At 48.2% G+C, this 23,597-nt stretch overlaps 1 protein-coding gene across 7 annotated transcripts in view; it reads right to left on the bottom strand.

Moving 5' to 3' along the window:
- The window catches only part of CAMTA2 (calmodulin binding transcription activator 2), an 809,661-nt gene that overhangs the window by 239,561 nt on the left and 546,503 nt on the right, over window positions 1–23,597 (bottom strand). For all 7 annotated transcript variants that reach the window (XM_078668358.1, XM_078668360.1, XM_078668361.1 and 4 more), the window contains one exon: window positions 11,538–11,716. In XM_078668358.1, coding sequence (XP_078524484.1) covers window positions 11,538–11,716 — 179 coding nt within the window. The remainder of the gene's footprint in view (window positions 1–11,537; window positions 11,717–23,597) is intronic.

Here is a 23,597-nt window from a genome sequence, read left to right as displayed (position 1 = left end):
CTTTAAATGAGCGCATTACAGATGGACACTTCATGTCGTGTGAGAACTACTGCTGGATGCTGTGTCCAGGTGGAACAAGTGCCCTGAAGATAGACGAGGAAAGGTTGCAGTGTCAGGTCTCTCGGTATAAAGAGTGAATTTAGGTCCAGTGTTGCACTATAAAGTAAGTTTAAAGCATATTAAGTGTACAATATTGTTTGTAGAGCATTCTGGAGTGACAGATATGAATGAGAATGCAAAGGCTGTGTGTGCTTGTATGTGTGGTGCATGAAGGCAGGGAGTGTGTGGATGTGTAAAAAGGGTGATTATGGTTGAGATGGAGACACACTGCGACTGCTGAGATGGGAGTGCGAGAAGATGCAAGAGCCCTGGAACAGAGATTCTGGTCCGTGGGGTATGGCAGAGGAAGGTCTTTCTTGTAGTTTTACCACTCTTGTACCTCTGCACGTGTTTTGTTGCCCACTGGAGATTCCGAGCCTTTCTAGAGCCGAACAGGACCAGAATAAGCAGTCTCCCTTGTTTTCCTTCGGCCTTTGCATCAAATGCTCAGGCCTGAATGCCCTAACGTACTTGCAGAAGAATGGTGCTGCTCTTCAAAGACAGGTTGGATGTGATGGGGGTCACAGCAGGTAATGAGACATGTAGCACTTGGCTGTGAAGAGATGATGAGGAGCATAGTCTGGCCAACTGGAATTATGCGACTGCTGCGATTTTCGCATAATTATATATTTGCCTCCTAGTTCATAATTTGGATATTTTAACCGCATTTTTTTTATTTCTAGCTCAAATAGTTCAAAAGTTACTAAAAATGCAAAAACATGTGTTGCCATTCAGTGGAGGGCCCTTTCAAAGCTAGACTGGTCACCTTTTTGTGCTCATTGCCATATTTGGGTATTAAACTGGTACTAATGCAGTGCAGCCAATAGCCAGAGTGTGCTACCAAGTTTAAAGATTGCAAAATAATGAAGTAAAGCTTTTAAAAATGTTGCAGTATTATGCCGCATTTTTTGCCTTTTCTTGCAGCTTCATTTACTCAACCCTGCCGCATAATTTGGCCCTCTCCTACCACATAATTTCAGTGGCCCAGAGTATAGTGAGAGTATGGATGCATTATGAATTTGCTTTCGTAGCAGAGGGAGGCCCCGCTTGTGATTTAGCTGGATGTGGTTAGTGGTGCTACAGGTAATGAGACCCCTGTACGCTCCACTAGGCTGGCTTTAAACTGAGACAAAAAGAAAATGGGTTACTTACCTGTAACTACTGTTCTCCAGTATTGGCATCTTTCACAGATTCACATGCTTGAATCATGCTTGTTGTCGTAGTGGGAGTCCCACTGTATACATATAAAAGCAGTAGATAATACTAACAAAGGCTACAATGCGATGAACCGTCACTGCAATAGCCTATCCATTTTCTTTTGGAAAAAAGAACCAAACTTAAGTAGCAGCCAATCAGGCGACGGCACCCTGTAGAACAATCCCAAGAGAGGCTAGATTCCTCAGATTTTCAAGCACAAGTGTGAAACGTTATACCTTGAGGAAGAAATGCGTTACTTACCTGTAACTGCAGTTATCCAGTATTAGTGTCTTTCATAGATTCACATGCCTGAATCATTCCCCGTCGTCGAGACGGGAGCCTCCAGTATATAAAAAAGTAATGTCCTAGAGACATACATAGAAAAGAATAGGCCCAAAGGTCTCACCTTAGTAGCCTATCCACGTCCTTTTGCAGGAAGGACCAAACAGAGCAGGCCCCAAGGGTCCCACCTTGGTGGCCTATCTGGGTCCTTTTGTAAAAAGGACCAAATAAAGAAAAACAGCCAATCAGCTACTACCTCCTTCTAGAACCTTCCTGCCAGGAGCCCAAGTCTCTCAGATTTTCGTACGCACCAAGCTAGTTAGCCGTAAACTCATTAGAGAAAAAGGTGAGCCCTGCCGGGGGAGGCGGGAGGGTGCATGTGAATCTATGAAAGACACTAATACTGGATAACTGCAGTTACAGGTAAGTAACGCATTTCTTATCCAGTATTTGGGTGTCTTTCATAGATTCACATGCCTGAATCAGAGTAGCGAGCAATACATTATGCACATTCTGTATGAACATCAGGTATGAGTATGTAGATAATACATATCACATGACTATAAAGCACAAAATGCAATGGCATATAAATACAGTAAGAGAATGTGCATACCAGTAAAGGATGGAGGGATGTAGAAGGGCTCACCTCACTGGAATAGATGGCGAAGCACTGCTCGGCCCACTGCTGCATCCTTCATCAGCTCAGTATCCAGGCAGTAGTGCCTGGTGAAGGTGTGCGGGGACTTCCATGTCGCCGCTCTGCAGATGTCCAAGATCGGCACTCCAGCGAACAGCGCCGCAGACGTGGACATGGCTCTTGTCGAATGAGCTTTGACTCGTGAGTCTAAAGGCCGTCCGGCCTTGTCGTGACAAAAGGTGATCGCAGAAGAGATCCATCTTGAGATACTTTGCTTTGTCAGGGGCATGCCCAGCCTTGGTCCACTAAAGGCAATAAAGAGTTGGGATGACTTCCGGAAGTGTTGTGTCTTATCTATGTAGAACTTAAGACATCTCTTCAGATCTAGAGAATGTAGAGTTCTTTCAGCTGCCTTGGTAGGATTCGGAAAGAACGATCTAAGCACCACTGGTTCGTTAAGGTGGAAGTCCGAGGGGACTTTTGGAATGAAGCGAGGGTTAGTCCGCAGAATGACTCTGTCCTCCCTGAATTGTAGAAAAGGATCTTGGATGGATAGAGCCTGCAATTCACTGACCCTTCTGGCGGAGGTTAGCGCCAGGAGGAGGGCCGTTTTCCAAGAGAGGAACTTGATCTCTGCCTTATGGATGGGTTCGAAGGGATGCTTCATTAGTTGATGAAGAACCACATTGAGGTGCCACGATGGAGGGATTGGTCGTGGTCGTGGAAAGGACCTGAATAGGCCTTTTAGGAATTGTTTGATGAGTCTGTCCGCCCACAAAGATGGGCCCGTAGCCGTCCTTGTGAACCTTGAAATTGCCGCTAGATGCACTTTGACGGATGCATGTGCAAGGCCTGATTGCGCAAGATGCAACAAGTATGGCAGCAGCTGCTGTGGAGTGACATGGAAGGGGTGCAAGCCATGATCCACACACCAGGAACAGAATCGCTTCCATTTTAGTGAGTAGGTTTTGTTAGTACTGACAGCTCTAGCTTTCGCAAGGACATCTCTACACTCCTGCGGGATGTTCAGGTGGCTGAATTCGCGGTATTCAGGAGCCAGGCTGACAACTTCAGAGAGCTCAGGTTCGGGTGGAGAACCTGCCCTTGGGACATCGTGATCAGGGCCGGAAACTGCTGCAGGTGAAGAGGGGGCCGGGCAGAGAGGCGATGAAGCTCCGTGAACCAGTGCTGCCTCGGCCAGGACGGAGCAATCAGGATCAGAGTGCAGGGTTCCGATTTCATCTTCCTGAGAACCCTGGGTATCAGTGGGAATGGCGGAAAGGCGTACGCAAACACGTTGCGCCATGCGATGGAAAATGCATTCCCGAGGGTTCCTGAGTGGTGATGCCTGCTTGCGAAGCTTTGGCATTTGGCGTTCTCTCTGGTGGCAAAGAGGTCGATGTTCGGGGTGCCCCACTCCTCGAAGATACGATCCAGCACCTCCATGTCCAGTTCCCATTCGTGGGAAGGAGATCTCTCCCTGCTCAGTGCGTCCGCCAAGACGTTGTCCTTGCCCGGGACGTACTCCGCTTTCAACGATATTCCATGTTCCAGAAGCCAGTTCCAGATTCTTTGCGATTTTCGAGATAACGAGATCGAACGCGTCCCCCCCTGTTTGTTCAGGTAGTGCATCGTCGTGGTGTTGTTCGTCCTGACGAGCACTGGGGAGTGACGAATGCGTGGTAGAAACGCCTGTAGAGCCAGGAAGACCGCTCTTAACTCCAACAGATTGATATGGAGCTTGGTTTCCTGTGTAGTCCATTTGCCGTTTATCTGGAGCTCCTGGAGGACTGCTCCCCAACCTTCCAGGGACGCATCCGTAGTTATTACGTGTGGTTCTGCTGGGAGCAGGAACGGCAGACCCTTTGACAGATGGTTGAGTGATGTCCACCATTGCAAGTGGTTGATAATAGGTCGAGTGACTTGTATGCGGTCCTCGAAAGAACCTGTGGCATGTGTCCATTGCTTTGTCAGTGCCTCCTGAAGTGGACGCATTTTCAGGCGGCAGTGGGGAATGAGCAGTATGCATGAAGACATCATGCCGAGGAGGGACTTGAACGTGCGAACCGTAAGAGTCTTCCGCGAAGCCACTGCCTTGGCCAAGGAGATGAGTTTGACCTTTCTCTCCTGAGAGGGGAAAGCTTTGACACGCTCCGTGTCCAGAGTCGCTCCAAAGAACGTGATGACCTTGGTGGGTTCCAGAGTCGACTTTGCGGTGTTGAGGGTCAGTCCCAGGCGGTGGAAAATATCCAGACAGGCGCTGGAGGATGAGGCTGCGGCGGCCTTTGTTGGTGCCTTTACCAACCAGTCGTCCAGGTATGGAAAAAGTCCACATTTGTAAAGCGCACAATCACCCGTAAGGGTCTCTAGGCGCTGGGGGCCGTAGGGAAGATTAAGCGAGCTATTGCCCAGAGTCACATGGTGCTGGGCTAACCTGCCGCCGGAGCCGGGGATCGAACCGTGGTCCCCAGATTCCAGCGTCAGTCGCCCTGGCCGCGGCGCCACACCTCTCCCGGTGGCCCACCTGGTGGCCTTGCTGACGAAGGAATGCTGCCACGGGTGGGAGGCATTTGGTGAATATCCTCGGGGCCGATTTGAGGCCAAATGGAAGGACACGAAATTGGTAATGTTGTCCTGCCACCGCAAACCTGAGGAACTTCCTGTGCCCTTTGAGAATAGGTATATGGTAGTAGGTGTCCTGAAGGTCTAAGGACGTCATGTAGTCCCCTTTCTCCAGAAGACCAAGAATTTCTTGCAGAGTCACCATACGGAACGATTGTTTCTTTAGGAACACGTTGAGTGCCCTGAGGTCCAGGATTGGCCGCCACTTCTTTCCTTTTTGGTGGATGAGGAAGAAGTGAGAGTAGAAACCTTGCCCCTTGCGGGCCCGTGGAACTCTCTCTATGGCTCCCTTCTGTAGCATGGAAGCTATTTCCTGAAGAAGTAATCGTAGGTGCCTGTGTGATCGTTGGCAAGGTGGTGTCCTTTGGGGAATAGAAGTGAATTCTAGGGAATGTCCAAATGGAATGAGTTGGAGTACCCACGATCCGTTGTTATAGTTGTCCAATTTTTTAGGAAGTATGTCAGCTTTCCTCCAAGTCGTAAAGAATGTAGTGGTGGAGGGGCTAGCTGGGGAGACAAGTCATTGTCTGTTGCCAGCAGGTCGTTTTTGGTCCTTTCCTCGGTAATTGGATTTGCCGTAGGAAGACTGTCGTCCCTGTTGTGGTTGCCGCTGTTGAAATTGCGGCTTGGACTGTGAATATGAGTAGGAAGACCGATTTTGATAGGAACCTTTGTACGCAGGTTGGCCTCTTCCCCTGTTGCCACGAAAGGACTGGGTCCAGAATTGTAGAGTACCCAGAGCCTTGGCTGTGTCCGTGTCCTTTTTAATGGTGGTGAGGGCCGCATCGATCTGTTCACCAAATAGGTGCTGGCCATCGTAAGGCATATCTAAAATCCTGGTTTGCACCTCCTGGCGGAAAGTGGTGGCCTTGAGCCAACCCTGTCGCCTCAGGACTGCAGCCCCTGCCAGTTGCCGGAAACCAGTCATGGCGGCATCAATGGCACAGTCGATGAGCTCTGAAGCAGAGGTCTGGCCTTCTAATAGAAGTGAATGTGCTTCCTCTCTGAGATCCTCCGGCAGATTCGAAAGATAGGGCGCAATGCCCGCCCAGAGTTGGCGATTGTAACGGCCCAGTAGTGCAATTGAATTAGCTACTTTCACTGTCATGGCCGACGTGGTAGTGAAGCGTTTGCCAACGGCATCCAGTTTCCTGCCCTCCTTGTCAGGTGGCGCCGACAGAGGCGAGGCTGGATTTCTTGAGTTCTTCTGCGCCGCTTGAGTCACCACGGAATCTGCTTTGGGGTGACCTGTCAGGCATACTGGTGCCGAAGAGGTGGCCTTGTATTTCTTATCAAGCCTGGGCACCACCACCTGTATAGAAGCAGGAGTTTGCATGATTTGTTTGCCCTGCTTCCATATAAGGTCAATGATTGGGATAGACCTTGTGGACTTCTTAGTGGGTTCCTTGAAGTCGTAAAGGAAGCATTCAGTTTCCTGAGTTTCCATGGACATATGGAACCTCTTGGCAGCCCGCTCAATGATGTTGTGGAATCCACCGATGTCTGCGGGTGGAGACTCCGAGGTCTGTGGATCCGGAGAGGCTGGAGAATGTGCCACATAGTCCTGGTCCGCATCCGGGTCCGACTGGTCGTCATCGACTTCCCCTTCGTCTTGTTCCCTCTCCTCTTCGTCAGATAAGGGAGCGTCCTGAATTGGCACCTGTGTCTTTTCAATGACCAGGGGAGTTGGCCTATGACGAGATGAAGGAGCTGGCGCCTGTGCAGCTGGAAGTGCGGGCGCAGATTGTTTGTCCGGGAACCTTTCCTTATAATCCTTTATGAGGAATTGTAGGTCCGAGACGATGGATGCGGGGAGACACACCATAGGAGTAACCTGTGTCTGGGGTGGAGGTTGGACCGGTTGTTGTACAAAGTCTTCCTCCTCTTCCGGCTCCTCGTCTGTGGTTTGGCACTTCAGTACCAGGTCTGATGGACTAGTAGCCTGCGTAAAAGAGTCCTCGTCCGACTCCTGATCTTGCAGTAGACAGGCCGGAGGTAGTTGTTGTACCCTACCGGGCGATGTCTGAAGTGGCGTAATAGGCCGTTTAGTAATTTTGACCGTGACATGGCTCACTTGCGGTGGACAGGCATCCATGGCGTGGGATAAGAGTGCAGACTCTTTCCATGGTCCCGTAGACGTCGACGCTGGAGTCGACGGTGTCGTGGTAGGTATTTTCGTCGACGGTAGTTTACTCGTCGTCGACGGTGGTTGCGATGACGGTGTCTTCATCGACGTCATTTTCGTCGACGGCAAGGTCCCCACCGTCGACGGTGTGTTTGTCGTCGACGGCTTTCCCACCATCAACGGGATGATCCTCGTCGACGAGGTAGACTTCGTCGACGGCGTTGTTTTCGTCGACGGTGTCGTCGTCGGTGTCTTCGACAATGGTCTCGTCGTCGACGACGAAATCTTCGTCGTCGATGGAGTGACCGGGATGGTCGACGGCGTAGGTCGACTCGCCGACGATGAAGGCGTCGTCCTCATCGTCGAGGAGGAAGCCGACGATGCCGTCGTCGTCGACACTGTCGTCGTCGACGTCGAGATAGTTTTCTGCGCTGAATGCACCATCGACGCTGTCGTCGGGACCAGCGGCTGCTTCCTGGGGACAGGAAGGTCCTTGACAGACACAGATGTCGTGCCCTCTGAGGACTTTTTAGAAGTCTTCATAGGAGGGGTGTCTGTAGGGCTAGGGGAAGAAACCCTTGGCCTCTTCAAGGAAAAATGCGACGCTCCAGACACACTCTCACCTTTGGACACCAAGTCATCAGTCTTGGTCTTGAGCCTGTTGAGCCAAAGTAGAAGTCGACCTTCTCGGTCCTTGAGGGTCTTGTTGGAGAAGGTCCGACATATTTTGCAGTCCTTTGCCTGATGGTGAGGGTAGAGGCAATATAAACATGTTTCATGTTTATCCTCTACATGAAGTCTTTTCTTGCTGCAGGAGGAACAAGCTCGGAAAAGACCCTTCTTCTGACTATCAGACATAACTGTAGAAGATAATTAAATTCGTTTTGAGAAGAAAAGAGAAATTCCTGAGGAGAACTCAGGTGGAGACTCCCTAGCACAACGTGCGGTAGAAAATCTGAGAGACTTGGGCTCCTGGCAGGAAGGTTCTAGAAGGAGGTAGTAGCTGATTGGCTGTTTTTCTTTATTTGGTCCTTTTTACAAAAGGACCCAGATAGGCCACCAAGGTGGGACCCTTGGGGCCTGCTCTGTTTGGTCCTTCCTGCAAAAGGACGTGAATAGGTTACTAAGGTGAGACCTTTGGACCTATTCTTTTCTATGTATGTCTCTAGGACATTACTTTTTTATATACCGGAGGCTCCCATCTCGACGACGGGGAATGATTCAGGCATGTGAATCTATGAAAGACACCCAAATACTGGATAAATAAGGGAAGCCTATCAGGGAAGGAGGGTGGGTCGCATGTGAAACTATGATACCAATACTGGAGAACCGTAGTTACAGGTAAGTAACTCATTTTCTTCTCCAGTATTGAATATTACTTAGTTGTATTTATTTTCTAGAACCAAGCAAGCCTGGCACACTTTTTTCAAGGAAGACCAGTCAATGCATTCCTTTGGAGAAAATGTGGTTATCGGTTAACAGGTAAGTAATTGGCTGTGGGAGCTGGTATTCTGGGGTTAGAACCAGGGTTCCCCCAGGGTCAAGGATGTACTCCTGAAACACCCTCCTTGAGTTTGGAATCCAGGGCAGGTCCTTCCGGTTCTTGAAGATGCTGGCTACAGGACACACCGGGATTTCACTGTTGCAGGACAGGCTGGTAGGGCTGGGGCCATGGCAAGTGGGCGTCCTCCTCTGTGGAAACCACCGATATCCCCCGGAGGAGAATCCACAAGGACCGGTGAAGGAGAAGAAGAAGAAGGGATAACATAATCATCCCACTCACCATGCGGGCCTGGAAAATCTGTATCCTGTTCCTCTTCATATTCCTCTTCAGAATCTTCCTCCTATGCCTATGGGAGTATCCGAAAGGACTTTCATCATCTGAGTCCTCTTCTTTCAGGAGGTGAGAGGGTAATAGAGGGGTCACCTTCCTAGGAGAAGTGACTTCAGGAGTCACCTGGCGCTTTCTCTCTTTTCCTGTAGAATTTTTTATCCCAGTCGACGATGTAGATATTGTCATCGACAGTGCTGCCGTCTATACCGTCGATGATAACCCTGCCGTCGACGCTGTTGTCGTCGTCTTTGTTGCCGTTGTAGTCATCGTCATTGCTGTTGCCGTCAACAGCTTTGTCGTCACTGCCGTGGTCGCAGCCCCTGTCGATGGAGATGGGACTGCCTTCGTCGACGCCGCCAAGGCTCTCGGCGACAATCCCGCTGTTGGAGTAGATGAAAGTTTAAGAGAGTGGTCCTCGTCACCCCGCGTTGACGATGTTGATGATGGTTTCTTCATTGACGATGGAGCCTTTTTCTCTTGTTGCTCCTCAAGAGGAACAGAGGAGGGTTTTTTGAACACCTTTCTTCCCTCAGGAGGGGAAGGAGGAGGAACAGAGCTCGACTTCCTCACACCACTGTCTCCTGTTGTAAATCCCTTCCTCTCCTTTACACCTCGGTGAGGAGATATAGATGGACTGCGCCAGTCAGACCCATGAGAGGTCTTTTTAGAGGCTTTTTGAGGGTGCTCCTCAGAAGAAGCAGGGTCAGATCATCTTCTTTTCTCAGATCTTCTAGAAAATGCAGCAGATGGAGTAGTTTCTTACCTGTAACTCCAGTTTTGTAGTAGGGGTATCTCTGTTATAGTCATAATCTGTGAATAGTCCCGCCCATGTGCGTGGACCCCGGAGCAATCGAAATAGTCTCTTAAGTTGTCCTCTTCTGCAGTCCTGCATAGACACTTAAGAGAAAATCAAAGACAAATAATGCAGCCTGCAAATAACAAGGCTACACTGGCCAGCACTTCATCTTGAATTGAAAAGGATAGCCAAATAATATTAAAATGTACACATTTTGCTAAGTTTCACACATAGAGAACCTCCCCTACACAAAAATCCTTTGTCATGATAGAGAGGAAGCACTAAAAAGGCCTTTTTTTCTCCTTGTCTGTCATGATGAAAAGGGAACAGACCAAAAAAAGTAGAGTATTCGGTTGAAAAAAGTACGGACAAATTCTCTTAAATGTAGTAATAAGGAAAAACTGAACAGAGCTTAGTGGAGACTCCCTAGCACAACGTGCAGATAGAAAATCTGAAGGTCTGAGGTTCTCTAAGGAAGATTCTAAGGGGTGAGGCTGATCTGACTGGTTGTTGATTTTATTTAGGCTCTGACAAAAAGAGGTGGATATGTTACAAACTGGAATGGGCCTAGGCCTGGTTTCTAGTTTGTGATGGCTTTGCATTGCTATTTTTATATACCGTGGACTCCCATCTCAACGACGAGGAATGATTCAAGCATGTGAATCTATGAAAGTTCCAATACTGGAGTAATGTGGAGTTTTTGTGGAGTCACATGGCACCACCTGCTGGCATGCAGGAGCACTGCTGTGAATTTTTTCGAATCCAATCTGGCACCAGGGATATTCACTAGGTCTGGGCAGAATTACGATAAAGACAGAGTAATCAGAATCATTTCAGTAATTCTGTGTTACTCTTTGATGCTGAATTAGCGATAATGAAGCTATTACTCCTGCACACGTAATTAAGAGTAATTCACAGGGATGGGGAATTCTACTGCAATAGCACACTTAGCGATTGCAGCAGATAGACTACCAAGGAAACCACATCTACCCAGTGTAGGGGCAGAAGCAGGAATATCTGACCCAGACCCCCTTCCTCAACCTCATGACCTGCTTCTTTTTTTCCCCAGGTGCTCCAAAGTCTGTTCCGTTGTTCAACAGCAGACCATAAATGCTACACGTTAGGGCGCCCACCTGACCCATATTCTCATCCATAAAACAACTCCCCCTTACAATAGGCTCTGAGGGACTGTCCATTGATGGCGGCTGATTGTAGTCACAGAGGCGAAGCCATATTTCCAGTACCCTAACAAAGAAAAGCCAACCTTGTCTCTGAAACGTGGACCCTTGGATGCTCCCCCTCAACTTCCACTCAGGTATGTACTGTGTTTTACATGTATTTGGGGCTACCACAACGTGTGCAGAATTAATGGCATCCGCGTAGGAAACAGTTTGTTGGTCTGCACAAAATGCTGATGTTCTACGCGCTGTCTCAGTGGACGTGACAATCTTTTTGTCTTTTGTCCTACAACGATTTATCCAACGTTGCAGGTGAAATCCCTGCTAAAATAAATTCCATTAATTGAACAGAAACTTCCCACCACTAACCAGGATAGTTGCCTGGAAACCAGAGAGCTTTAACAGAGGATATCTGGTAATAACCCTCAAAACACCCATTATTAATCAAGCTTCCTCTGCGTATCACCACAAAGCACCAGGAAATAGGTCGATGAGTCTGAGAAAAGGAATCAACACAGATTTGTGGGGCTGGGGTGGGGTTTTCTACTGATACTCTTCACTGACCGGGAGTGTGACATTTTGTGTTTGATGGTGACAGATGAGATGGGTAAAATGCACAAAAAGAAGTTCAAGGCAAATGAAGTCACCTAGCTGTTAGAGATGATACTGAACGTTACACTTTCAGGACAACATTACAGACCTTCTTGTGACATGCTCGAGGTCTGTTCTCCAATACCATAAGCACCAGGCACACACGATAGGCTTACCTCCACTGGACGAGGGTGTCTATCAGCCGAGAGTACCCCTGGGCAGCAGCAAGGTGCAATAAGGTCATGCCCCGGAAGCTGATGTCGTGAACGAGCCTCTCAGAGGGCTGCCAGCAGGAGCGAGACATCATCTTCTGGCACACAGCCACAATCCGCTCTTCGAAGGAGTCTGCTGAGGCCTGTGGCATACAGTAAAAGAAGCAAGCTTTTAGGAAGAACATACAGAAATAACACTGAAACGCCATCCAAAGCTGTTTGTTGAAACCAATTTTGCGAAGCAGACACAGGCAGTAAGGTTAGAGTCTGACCGAGATATTAAATATGAATGCGAAAGGTTTTCAAAACACAAGTGCTTTAACAACGCCTTTGATTGTCCCTTCCCCAGTCACCCCCGCACTAGCCACTGATCTTTATAAATAACTGGCCACTCGCATTGTAGCAAGGAAATTCTTCAGCAGTCAAATAACAAAGGGAACTGACAACCCCAAGTGCTAATCCATTCAGTCAAAGAACAAATAGAGTTATAACAAATTATCGTCTTTCATCCCTAGAAGTATCCAACCTCTGCGTTCATGATGGGGGTCATAAGAAGAGAATGACACAAACGTATGGTCATTTCCTTACCTTGGAAGCAACCAATGAAAGGGAAAAGTGGGCCCATGCAAACATTTAATAACTGAAAGCATCATGTATTTATCCACAGTCTAACAAAATATCTCTCCCACTTTCACATGGATTCACTGCCATCTACCCAGTTGTGCTCGCATCAGTCATCCACTAACTGAATCAAGGTAAAGGCAGCCTTGGCGGCCATTGTGAGGGCACTGGTGCACCTTTATCACTAAGGAGCAGGTATTTCATCCCTTAGTAATATTCAATCTGCAAGTCTGCACCCACAGCACACAATACAGAAGACTCATCAGAAAGGAGGAGCACAGAAGAATTCTTCCATTCATCGTCAAGAGAATGGATGGCTGTCCTGGAAACCTGGAAAGCACCTGGTGTACGAGCCCAGACAGGAATGCCTTCTAGTGAAATCAACAGATGTTTTGCACGTTTCAGCTTAAAGGCATCAGTGTGATGAAGATAAAAGTCGCCTCCTCAGAGCTGCTAGACTGAGGCTTTCATTGCAGAGTGTTTATTTATTTATTGTATTTCTAGAGCGCAACACTGATCTCCTAGAAGATGCTCCAGTGCTGAGTAGTTACCACAATCACTCATGAGAGCACTTCACTAATAGAGAACACATGCCCCAGTGCTGAGGAGTTACCGCACCCATTCAATGAGAGCACTTCACTAATAAGAGAACACCTTAACGGGGGAAAAGCAAGGTTTTTACTTTTTTCCTAAATCTGCCGTCATTATCAATAAATCAGATGTCCAGGCAAAGAACATTCCACTAGGCAGGAGCCAATAAGTAGAAGAATGCCAACCCATTCTAGTTCTTCTTATACGTTTAGTTTTTGCAAGGGCTGAGTTCCGCGATTTCAGGTCACGAGTAGAAATATAGAACTCTACTCTGTTTTTTTAAATCTCAGGTCCAGAGTTATAAAGGGCTTTATACGCATAACATAAAAGTCTGAAATTAGCTCTTTGACGTATAGGCAGGCAGTGTAAGGCTACCAGACAAGTCGAAGCAGAGCCACATCTGTCCATGTTACCAGATTAGCTGGCAGCAGCACTTTGGATTACCTATATTTGAATATTGTATTGTAAATATTATTTATAAAGCGCAACTATCGCTCCAAGGGAGCATCTTGGCGCTATGCGGAGTCCTGGATAGCGCTCAGAAATGCAGCAGCATAATGTGGAAGTGAAGATAAACGAAAGATACAGGGGATCTGGGGCTCTAACGATTTGCTAAGGCAAAGTTCAGAATATATGAGTCTGAGATGGCAGGAGAGCAAATTCCAGGCTTTAACCAGGGAACAGCCACTGATTTACCACCCTTTGTTTTTCACCTAAAAGGGGGAGGTTTTAGGAGATTCGCTGATGAGGATCTGAGCAGGCGTGCAGTGACATAAGGCGTAAACCTGGCCAGTAGATATTTTGGTCCCGATGCTCTAATAGCTCTAAAGGTGATTACCAGGGTCTTAAATAGCACTCTTTTATAAACGGGTAACCAATGAAGAGACTTTAGGGCTGCTGAGGCAGAGGAACGGCAAAGTAATTTTAGCACCAGGCGTGCTGCCGCATGTTGAACTATCTGCAGCTTTTTAAAGGTTGTCTTGTTAGTCTCTTCGAGGAAAGTGGGATCTGCTTTTATGGTTACCCCCACTTTTCGTTTGATGTAATGCTGTGTCTGACTAGTCTGACTGGGATCATGCAAATCAGAACCCCAGTCTCTGTGCTTTCTTCCCTAAATTGGTATGGTAACTACTTCGGTACATCCCAGATTGGACACTGGTATACACTTATCAGTCCCTAGTATATGGTACTAAGGTACCCAGGGCATAGGTACACCAGTGGAGAAGTGTGGCTCACTGGTTAGAGGAGGCAGACCTGGAAGCAGAGGTCAGCCCGGGACCAGGGTTCATTTCTCGCTCCGGTGCCTACTTGATTCACGGGTTCACACTCTGCGACTCTGGGCAATAGCTTGCTTAATCTCCACAACGGCCCCTCGCGGCGGGATGCCTGGCTTTCACCTTGCGGATACCCAGCCGGGGTTATCTCACAGGGGAATACCAGGATGGGTTCCCTAAGCAAGCGCTTAGAAACCGCTTGGTGATTTGCGCTATATAAATTCCTATACATTTACATTTACATTTACAGGGGTCCCCCATGGGCTGAAGCATGTATCAAGCAACCCATGGGAGACAACTCAATTTGTTACCACCGGCCTGCCATTGCAGCCTGTGTAGGATAGTGCTAGCACCACTTATGAAAGATGTAGGTTTCTCTATATCTAAGATGTAGGAAGCTGGCTCTGTATGTACCATACCAAAGTGAGGTATAGGGTGCACAGAGCCCAGTGGATCCCCAAAGGTAGGCAGAGGTAAAAGTAGATAGCTCCTCACTCTCTATTTGTGGTAGTGTGGGCGAGCAGTAAGGCTTTATCAGAGGGTAGTGTTAAGCATTTGTTGTACACACTCAGGCAAGACATGATGTCAGACACTCAAAGTATGAACTTCAGACCAATTGGTTTTGTATAAAAATATTCTTTTATTTATTTTATTTCCTAGAACCAAGAAAGCCTGGCACGGGTAAGTGATAAGTACTTTGCAGTAATAATACAGTTTGTAAACAGTTTGAATTGCAATTGTATATATACTTTGATTTGATTACAGTAGACCTACTATAGTTATGCAATGCTTTGAAATATTGTTCATATACTTTGTATTGGCTTTTTAGTAGAATGTCAAGTAGATTACAGATTACTTTTCTTACACAGTGTGGTATAGCTGGATACTGCACTGGGAAATGTCCTGGAAACAGGTAAGTAAAAGTGTTTTGGTCATTTAGTTACAGTTTTAAAGGGTTTCATAGATTTTCCAACTCAACACTAAGAAAGTTTTCATAGAAAACAGTCAATGTTATCCTATGGAAGAAAATATGGTTATCGGTTCAAAGGTAAGTATTCGTTTGTGGGAGTTGGTATTCTGGGGTAGACTCAGGGGTCCCCCAGGGTCAAGGATGCACTCTTGTTACACCCTCAGTGGCACTAGGGCGGCCGGGTGCAGAGTGCTGAGGCCCAATGTGTTCTAATGGGGGTTAGGGGGCTTGCGGTTGGTGCCTGCTTATGAGCAGGCCAAAAGGTTGTGGGAGCAAAGCTCTCTGGACTTAAGCTCAGGGCAAATGGGGGTTCAAGCCAGCACAAAAGGTGCACCCTCAGCGGCGTTGGGGCAGCCGGGTGCAGAGTGCTGTTTTGGCGTTGGGCGCCCTTTAGCTTTCAATGAAAAGTCTCTGGTTTACAAACACAGTGCAGGCTCAGGACAAAGGTCTTCTGGGTGCAACCACCACTTGGAGAGGTAAGTTGGGATGCTGGGGTTAGTTAGGCACAGGGTTGGATCATCTTACTAGCTCCTGGTCGCAGTTGGGGGGGACCTTCCGGTTTGAGTCTGCAGGTGTCGGCTGGAGGCAGGTCTGGGGTCACGGGATCGCGGGTCAGGATCACCGGGGAGACCTCCTCCTGGTGTTGGGCCACTCGAACTCGGGCCACGGGCGTCGGGTGCAGACTCACGGACTTTGGCGAACCTGGAGTCTGTGGGTGACAAATCCGGTGTTCACAGGCAACAGAGTCTTGTCTTTTGAAGGCAGGGCAGGTCCTGTGGGCTCTTGAGGCTGCTGGCTGCAAGACACACCGGAGCTTCGCTTCTGCAGGTTCGAGGTGGGCACAGGCCGGTAAGGCGTGGGCCAAGCCAGTGAGCATCCTCCTATTCTTAGCTTCGGCACGGCTGTTCGGTCCTTCTTCTTCCTCTTCTGGTTTCTTGTCGGCTTTCTTTGTTCTGGGCTGCCCCCTAAATACTGTAATTATGGGGCGTTTTGGGGTCAGTAGCAAATGGGCTACTGACCTTTGGGCGATTACACCCTTGGTGTGCTCACCCCGTGTGGGGGAGTGAGCACAAGAACAATAGTTACTTACCTGTAATCTGTGGTTCTCCAGTATTGGTGTCTTTCATAGATTCACATGCCTGAATCATTCCCCGTCGTCGGAGTGGGAGTCCCATGGTACATAAAAAAACAATATTATGCTATAAATACATAGTAAATACCAATAAAAACAAACCAGGAAGTAAAGTAGCCAAAGCTACAGTAGAAAAAACTTCCACACCTATGACTATCCTAGTCATTTTGTATAGTCCAAAATACAGCCAATCAGGCGCCACCACCCACCAGAAAGTTCTCCCCAGAGGCTCAGGCTTTCAGATTTTCTCGCAAGGAGTGAAGGTAAACCAATATAGCCTAAAAGCCTCTGAGGGGAGGTGGGCGGGTTGCATGTGAATCTATGAAAGACACCAATACTGGAGAACCACAGGTTACAGGTAAGTAACTATTGTTCTTCTCCAGTATTAGGGGTGTCTTTCATAGATTCACATGCCTGAATCAGAGTAGTTAGCAGTACATCCGTGCTAGGCAGACGCCAATTGTGGTCAAGTTTGTCAGCATATAAGGCATACAACAGTGCAAACTGAGAATACACATATCATTTTAAGCATAGCAGAGTGCAATCATGTGTAATAAATAAAACATAGGAAGCGTCTGACAGCAGGAAAAGGAGGTGGGAAACAGAGGCTCACCTTAGTTGAAAAGATTCCGTAGCACTGCTCGTCCCACAGAAGTATCAGCTTCGCTGGTTGCCTCCAGACAATAATCTTGGGTAAATGTATGGCGACTGGCCCAAGTAGCCGCCCTGCAGATCTGCTGAAGGGGAACTCCAGCAAATAAAGCCGTAGATGACGACATTGCTCTTGTAGAGTGCGCTCTAGGAGCTGCTTGCAACGGTCGTCCTGCTTGTGTATGGCAAAAGGCAATGGCAGAAGATATCCATCTTGCAATAGTCTGTTTAGAAACTGCCTGCCCCTTACGAATGGAACCATAGGTGATGAATAGTTGGTCAGAATTGCGCAAAGCAGATGTTCTCTGCAGATAAAATTTAAGACACCTTTTGACGTCCAGCGTATGCAACGCTCTTTCCGCCGGTGTTTGCGGGTTAGGAAAGAATGACTTTAGAATTATCGGTTCGTTGAGGTGAAAATCCGAAGGTACCTTGGGGATATACTTCGGATTAGTGCGGAGTATTACAGAGTCACTTGTAAACTGCAGGAAAGGATGGTGAACAGTGAATGCCTGAATATCACTGACTCTCCTGGAGGACGTTAAAGCCAGCAGCAATGATACTTTCCACGAGAGATATTTCAAGTGTGCCTTGTGGATGGGTTCGAATGGGTGAGGCATGAGTTGTGCCAGGACCACATTTAGATGCCACGTCGGAGGTGGACGACGTACTGGAGGGAACATTCTAAAAAGGCACTTAAAGAATTGTTGTATAATCCTCGCAGAATAAAGGGAATTGGTCCCATCCTGTCGATACCTTGAGATCGCAGCCAGAAAGACCTTCAAGGTTGCGTGAGATAGGCCTGATCTTGCTAATTGCAGGAAGAAAGGCAGAATCTCCTCCGGCTTTGCTGAAAAAGGGTGAACCCCGTTTGAGCGGCACCAGATGCAAAAACGCTTCCACTTAAGACTGTATGTCTCTATGGTAGCGGGCGCCCTTGCCTTGGCCAGAACCTCTTTGCAGTCTTCCGGGAGGTTTAGGTGGGCGAACTCACGGTACTCAGGCGCCAGGCCGCTAATATCAATGATGCTGGATCCGGATGGTACACTTGTCCGTTCTGAATGCTGAGTAAGTTCGGGATTGGATTCAGCTGAATTGGTTCGCACTCCGACAGAAGAAGGAGCTCTGTAAACCAATACTGGCGTGGCCATCTGGGAGCAATTCGAATCAGGCGGCATGGTTCCCTCTTCATTTTCCGCAGGACCTTGGGGACTAGTGGAATCGGTGGAAAAGCGTATGCATATGTCAGAGACCAATCTATCGAAAACGCATTGCCCTGAGAGTTCTGTTGGGGATGCCAGCTTGCGAAGAATTGGCATTTGCTGTTGGTCTTTGTTGCAAATAGGTCTATGTTTGGTCGACCCCACAGGTGAAAGATGCGTTCCACTGTCTGCTGATGCAGTTCCCACTCGTGAGTGGAGACCGTCGTCCTGCTGAGTGCGTCTGCCAGGACATTCTCTGTTCCTGGAACATGCACTGCTTGAAGATTTATGTTGTGCTTTAAAGCCCATGCCCATAGGTCTTGTGCTTCTTGGGACAGGAGAAGTGATCGCGTTCCTCCCTGCTTGTTGACGTAGTGCATGCTTGTTGTGTTGTCTGTTCTCACCAACACATTGGCATCCTGAATGATTGCACAAAACGCCTTGAGTGCAAGAGAAATGGCTCTCAGTTCCAGACGGTTGATGTGCCACCGCCTTTGTTGAGCAGTCCACTTGCCACTGATTGTGAGGCCTTGAAGATGCGCTCCCCAGCAATCGAGAGACGCATCTGTAGTGATGGTAAGGCTTGGTGCCTCTTGAAGGAATGCGCACCCCTTCTGGAGATGTCGCTTTTGTGTCCACCAGGAGAGAATTCCGCATGAGCGGTGTGATCCTGATGAGATCTTCGAATGTGCCGGAGACCTGCAGCGACTGTAGGCTCAGTTCCTCCTGAAGCAGTCTCATCCTGAGGCGGCAGTTTGGTATTAATGGGATACAAGAAGATATCATCCCCAGAAAAGACTTGTACAGTCGAACTGAAACTAATCTTCTTGATAGCAGATTCTGCGCCATGTGTTTGATCTTCATTTGCCTTTCCTCCGAGACAAAGGCTTGGAGCTTTTGGGTGTCCAATGTTGCTCCTAAAAAACCTCGTCTTTGAGATGGTTTCATTTGGGATTTGACGAGGTTGACGGACAGACCCAGAGACTGAAACAGGCGTAGACACTGTTGTAGATGATAATGTGCAACCTCTCGAGAACTGGCCTTTATAAGGCAGTCGTCTAAATATGGGAAAATTTGAATTCCCTCCAGCCGGAGGTGTGCCGCCACCGGGGCAAAAACGTTCGTAAAAACTCTTGGCGCTGACCGTAGTCCGAAAGGTAGGACCTTGAATTGGTAATCCCTGCCAGCCACCCTGAAGCGCAGGAATTTCCTGTGGCGAGGTAGAATGGGGATATGGAAATACGCATCTTGGAGATCTAATGTGACCATGAAATCTCCCTCTGCCAAAAGATGTAATATTTCCTGAAGCGATAACATCCTGAATGTTAACTTCTTAAATACTTGTTTAGAGCGCGAAGATCTAGGATCGGGCGCCACTCTCCGTTTTTCTTCTTTATTAGGAAAAATCTGGAGTAAAACCCCATGCCCCTCATCTTCTGAGGTACCTTCTCGATCGCTCCTTTTTGAATCATCAATTTGATTTGGGCAAACACCTCCTTCAGGTGAGCTGGAGGTGGTCCTTTCGGTGGGACATTTGGAGGAAATTTCTCGAATTCTAGGGCATGGCCCCTGGCCACGATCTCCAGGACCCATTTGTCTGAAGTTATCGACAGCCAATTTGAGTAAAATGTTGATATTCGTCCTCCAATTTTTTCTCGAGAGTGGGGCTGTGGTGGTGGCAGGTGAAATGTCTCATTGACGTTTATCCTTTCCGCTGTAATTTGTCTTTCCCCTGTTTTGGGTATAAGTAGACTTTCTCTGGCCATAAGATTGGTAGCGCTGAGTGTGAAAGCGCTGATTGCCCTGTCTGTAGGAGGATTGCTGGTTATATCCACCTCTGTTGGAGGACGCTCCCCGTCCTCTCGCTCCTCGAAAGGGCGGCTTGCGGAATTGAAGGCTGCCTAAGGATTTCGCTGTTTCCGTTTCCTTTTTAATCGTCTGCAAGGCTTCCTCCACTTGGGGGCCAAACAGATATTCACCATCATATGGCATGTCCAATACTTTATTCTGGACCTCTTGTCTGAAGGAAGTGGAACGTAGCCACCCCTGCCTATGGAGGACCTCAGCACCCGCTAGTTGTCGAAAACCAGTTGAGGCTACATCAACTGCTGAATCAATAATCTCTTCTGAGATTCTTTGGCCTTCCTTTTATTTATTTATTTTTTATTTTAAGAATTTGTAAAGCGCGGCTGTCACCATTGCAGGCATCCTGGCGCTAGCAGAACCCAAATAGAAGCAGAAACAACAAAAATACCGGGGGAAAAGGCTAGCCAGGGAAGAGCCAGGTTTTCACCTTTTTCCTAAACTGCAAAAGTTCGTTGGTGGCCCTAATCTCGATGGGGAGAGAGTCCCAGAGTCTGGCGGCAGTCACCTGGAAGGATCTACCACCAGCTCTGACCTTCCTAAATCTGGGAACGACTACCAGTTTAGCATCAGATGAGCGAAGCTGTCTGGTAGGGGCATACCAAACAAACTTGGATCTTAGAGGGGCTAGACCGCACCCGTGGAGAGCCCTAAAAACTATACAGAGGGCCTTAAATTGGATCCTCTGTCTAAGAGGAAGCCAGTGTAGTTTTGCCAGGGCAAAAGGTCCATGAGATCTCCTAGGCAGCCCCAAAGCCAATTTAGCCGCCGCAGATTGGACCCTTTGGAGTCTGTCCAATAGATACTCAGGGGACCCGAGCAGGAGGGCGTTACAGTAGTCCAACCTGCTCAGGATGGTACATCTAACCACTTGGGCACGAGCATAGAGGGGTAAAAGGGGCAGAACCTTCCTAAGTGAGCGAAGGATGGCAAAACAACAGGCCGATGTTTTCTGTACATGGGTGTCCATAATGAGCCCATGGTTCAACATGACCCCAAGGTTGCGCAGGCCGTACGGTGGAGCCTGATTCCGGGGGCTAGAAATTATTAGGAAACGGTCGAGGGATCCTCGTTCCAGCGTTGAAAAGCACTTCAGTTTTCCCGGCATTAAACTGAAGCGAGTTTGCCTTTAACCAATTTGACGTGTTCCTTAGGCAGTTATGCAGGACCTCCACAGAGATGGACTCCTCTCCTTCCAAGGAGAGAATCATCTGCGTGTCGTCGGCATAATTAACAATTCGAATGCCGAATCCTTTAATAAGCGAGATTAGTGGCCTGAGGTATACATTAAAAAGAATAGGGCTGATGGCAGAGCCCTGAGCACTCCATGCAAGACCGGGGAAAAGGATGATTGAAAAAGAGGCACTGAAACCGCCTGCTACCTGTCCTGCAGAAAAGAATGGAACCAACGCAATGCCGAGTCCTGTAGGATCTTCAGCGCCTCAGGCTTGGAAGGCTCAGGAAGGAGGTCAATGAACGGTGCGATGTCGGACCACATCTGTCGGTCATATCTTCCCAAGATGGCCAATGAATTAGCTGCTCGAACAGTCGTAGCCGCCATGGTGGAGACGCGCTTCCCAATAGAATCTAGGTGCTTGCCATCTCTGTCCGGCGGGACTGTAACAGGGAAAGAAGGATTTCTAGCCCTCTTTTGTGCTGCTAGGACAATTACAGAGTCAAGCTTAGGCTGTCCAATAAGGCACGCAGGTGATTTGTCTGGTGCCCTGTACTTTTTCTCCATCCGTGGCAAGACTGGAGGAATGGACGCTGGTGTTGCCATGACCTTAAGTCCTTCTTGCCAAATAAAGTCGATGATGGGAATAGAATTAATCTGTTTTCTAGGCTGGTCTTTAAAATCATATAGAAAACAGTCTTGTTCCATGTGTTCCATATTAATATGAAAGCGTTTAGTAGCACGCTCCATTAAAAGGTGGAAACTGCCCACGTCCACCGGCGGTGAAATTGAGACAGTCTGAGGTGAAGGAGAAGGAGTTTGCACCTGGTATTCATCCCACTCCGACTCATCCTATACCTCTCCTTCTTCTCTTTGATCATCTTCATCCGAAGACTGAACATCCACAGGCTGATCTCGTGGTAGAGGGGAAGAAGGATTTGCTGGTTGAGAAACTGGCAAAGGCTCTTCAGTAGCCGGAGTAACAGGCACCGAGCCTGTAGATTCAGATGGTGGAAACCTTCTATAATAATCATCCAACATATATTGTAAGTTGGTAAGTAAAGCAACTGGCACTTGCGAGACAGGGACTCTGTCTACAGGAGACGCCATACGTACAGGTGATTGTATATACTCCTGTTCTTCCTCTTCTTGATATTTTATATTTAACTCGGAAGGACTAGTGGCTGCACCGAATGTCCTTTGAACCACTTCATCCTCACTGTCGGAGTCTAAAAGCTGGTCCGGAACCTGCGGCGACGATCTTTGAGGTTGAATATGTTGGGGTGAGAGCTGGAAAGCTGGTTCACGCCTTTGAACTAAGGACTGTTTTGGTGTCAAAAACACCGTAGACGGTGACCAGACTTGCAACGCAGTGCAAGATGACAATTGCGGCGTCGACGGTGCGTTCACCGTTGCCGATGAGGCAGACATCAATGGTTCCGTCGTCGACGGTATGGACTTCGTCGACGGAATTAGCTTCGTCGACGGTACAGGCTTCGTCGACGGCACAGGCTTCGTCGACGGTATAGGCTTCGTCGACGGGATAGGCTTCGTCGACGGTATGGCAGTCGTCGACGGTTTGGGCTTCGTCGACGGTAGGATCGTCGTCGACGGTATCGGCTTCGTCTACGCCTTCGTCGACGGTGCGAAGCTCGCCGACGAGCCCGTCGACGGTATCTTCTTCGTCGACGCCAGAGCTTTCAGAGGAGTCGACGACGAGGAGTCGACGACGGCCGTCGACGATAGAGGTCTAACGGATACATAGACCATAGTTGGAGAAGCTGCCGTCGACATGATCATCTGAGGCTTGGGAGATGAGAATGTCACCGTCGACGTGGAGTAGAGTCGACGGAAGTCTTCGTCGACGATGAGACAGAAGATGGCGTCGTCGACGATAAAGGAACAGTCTGAGGTGAAATTTTGACAACTGTCTGAGGCAAACTTTTGTTGGACCGTTTTTGAGGTGCAGAAGAGCCCTCCATATCCTTGCCTGTGGGATTAGCCTTATAGGTGGAAGGCTTGTCAGACCCCTTAGAAGGTTGATGTTTTTTAGCAACCTTAGCTCCAGGAGATGGCAATACCTCAGACGCAGGCCTCTTTCTAGACGCTGAAGTGGAACCAGAGGCTATACTGCCAACCTCAGACACAGGATTATCAGAATCCTTAAGCTTTTGTAGCCACAAAAGCAACCGACCCTCTCTGTCTCTGAGAGTTTTCTGAGGAAAAGTCCTGCAGATCTTACAGTCCTTGACTTGGTGATCTGGGTACAGGCAATAAATACATTTCTTGTGGGGGTCCTCTTTAAAAAGCCGAAGCTTACCACAAGAATCACAGGCTCTAAACAGAGATTTCTTTGTAGACATCCTTGTAGAAAGATCCAAAAGGAAGAAAGAAAAGAAAACTGAACAGAGCTCAGGGGGACTCACTTCACACGACGTGCGGTAGAAAAATTTGAGAGCCTGAGCCTCTGGGGAGAACCTTCTGGTGGGTGCTGGCGCCTGATTGGCTGTATTTTGGACTATACAAAATGACTAGGATAGTCATAG

Source organism: Lissotriton helveticus, chromosome 12, assembly GCF_964261635.1.
Source record: "Lissotriton helveticus chromosome 12, aLisHel1.1, whole genome shotgun sequence".
NCBI classification, from domain to species: Eukaryota; Metazoa; Chordata; class Amphibia; order Caudata; family Salamandridae; genus Lissotriton; species Lissotriton helveticus.
The sequence above is the reverse complement of the archived record's forward strand: the minus strand, read 5'-3'. Positions and strand labels throughout refer to the sequence as shown.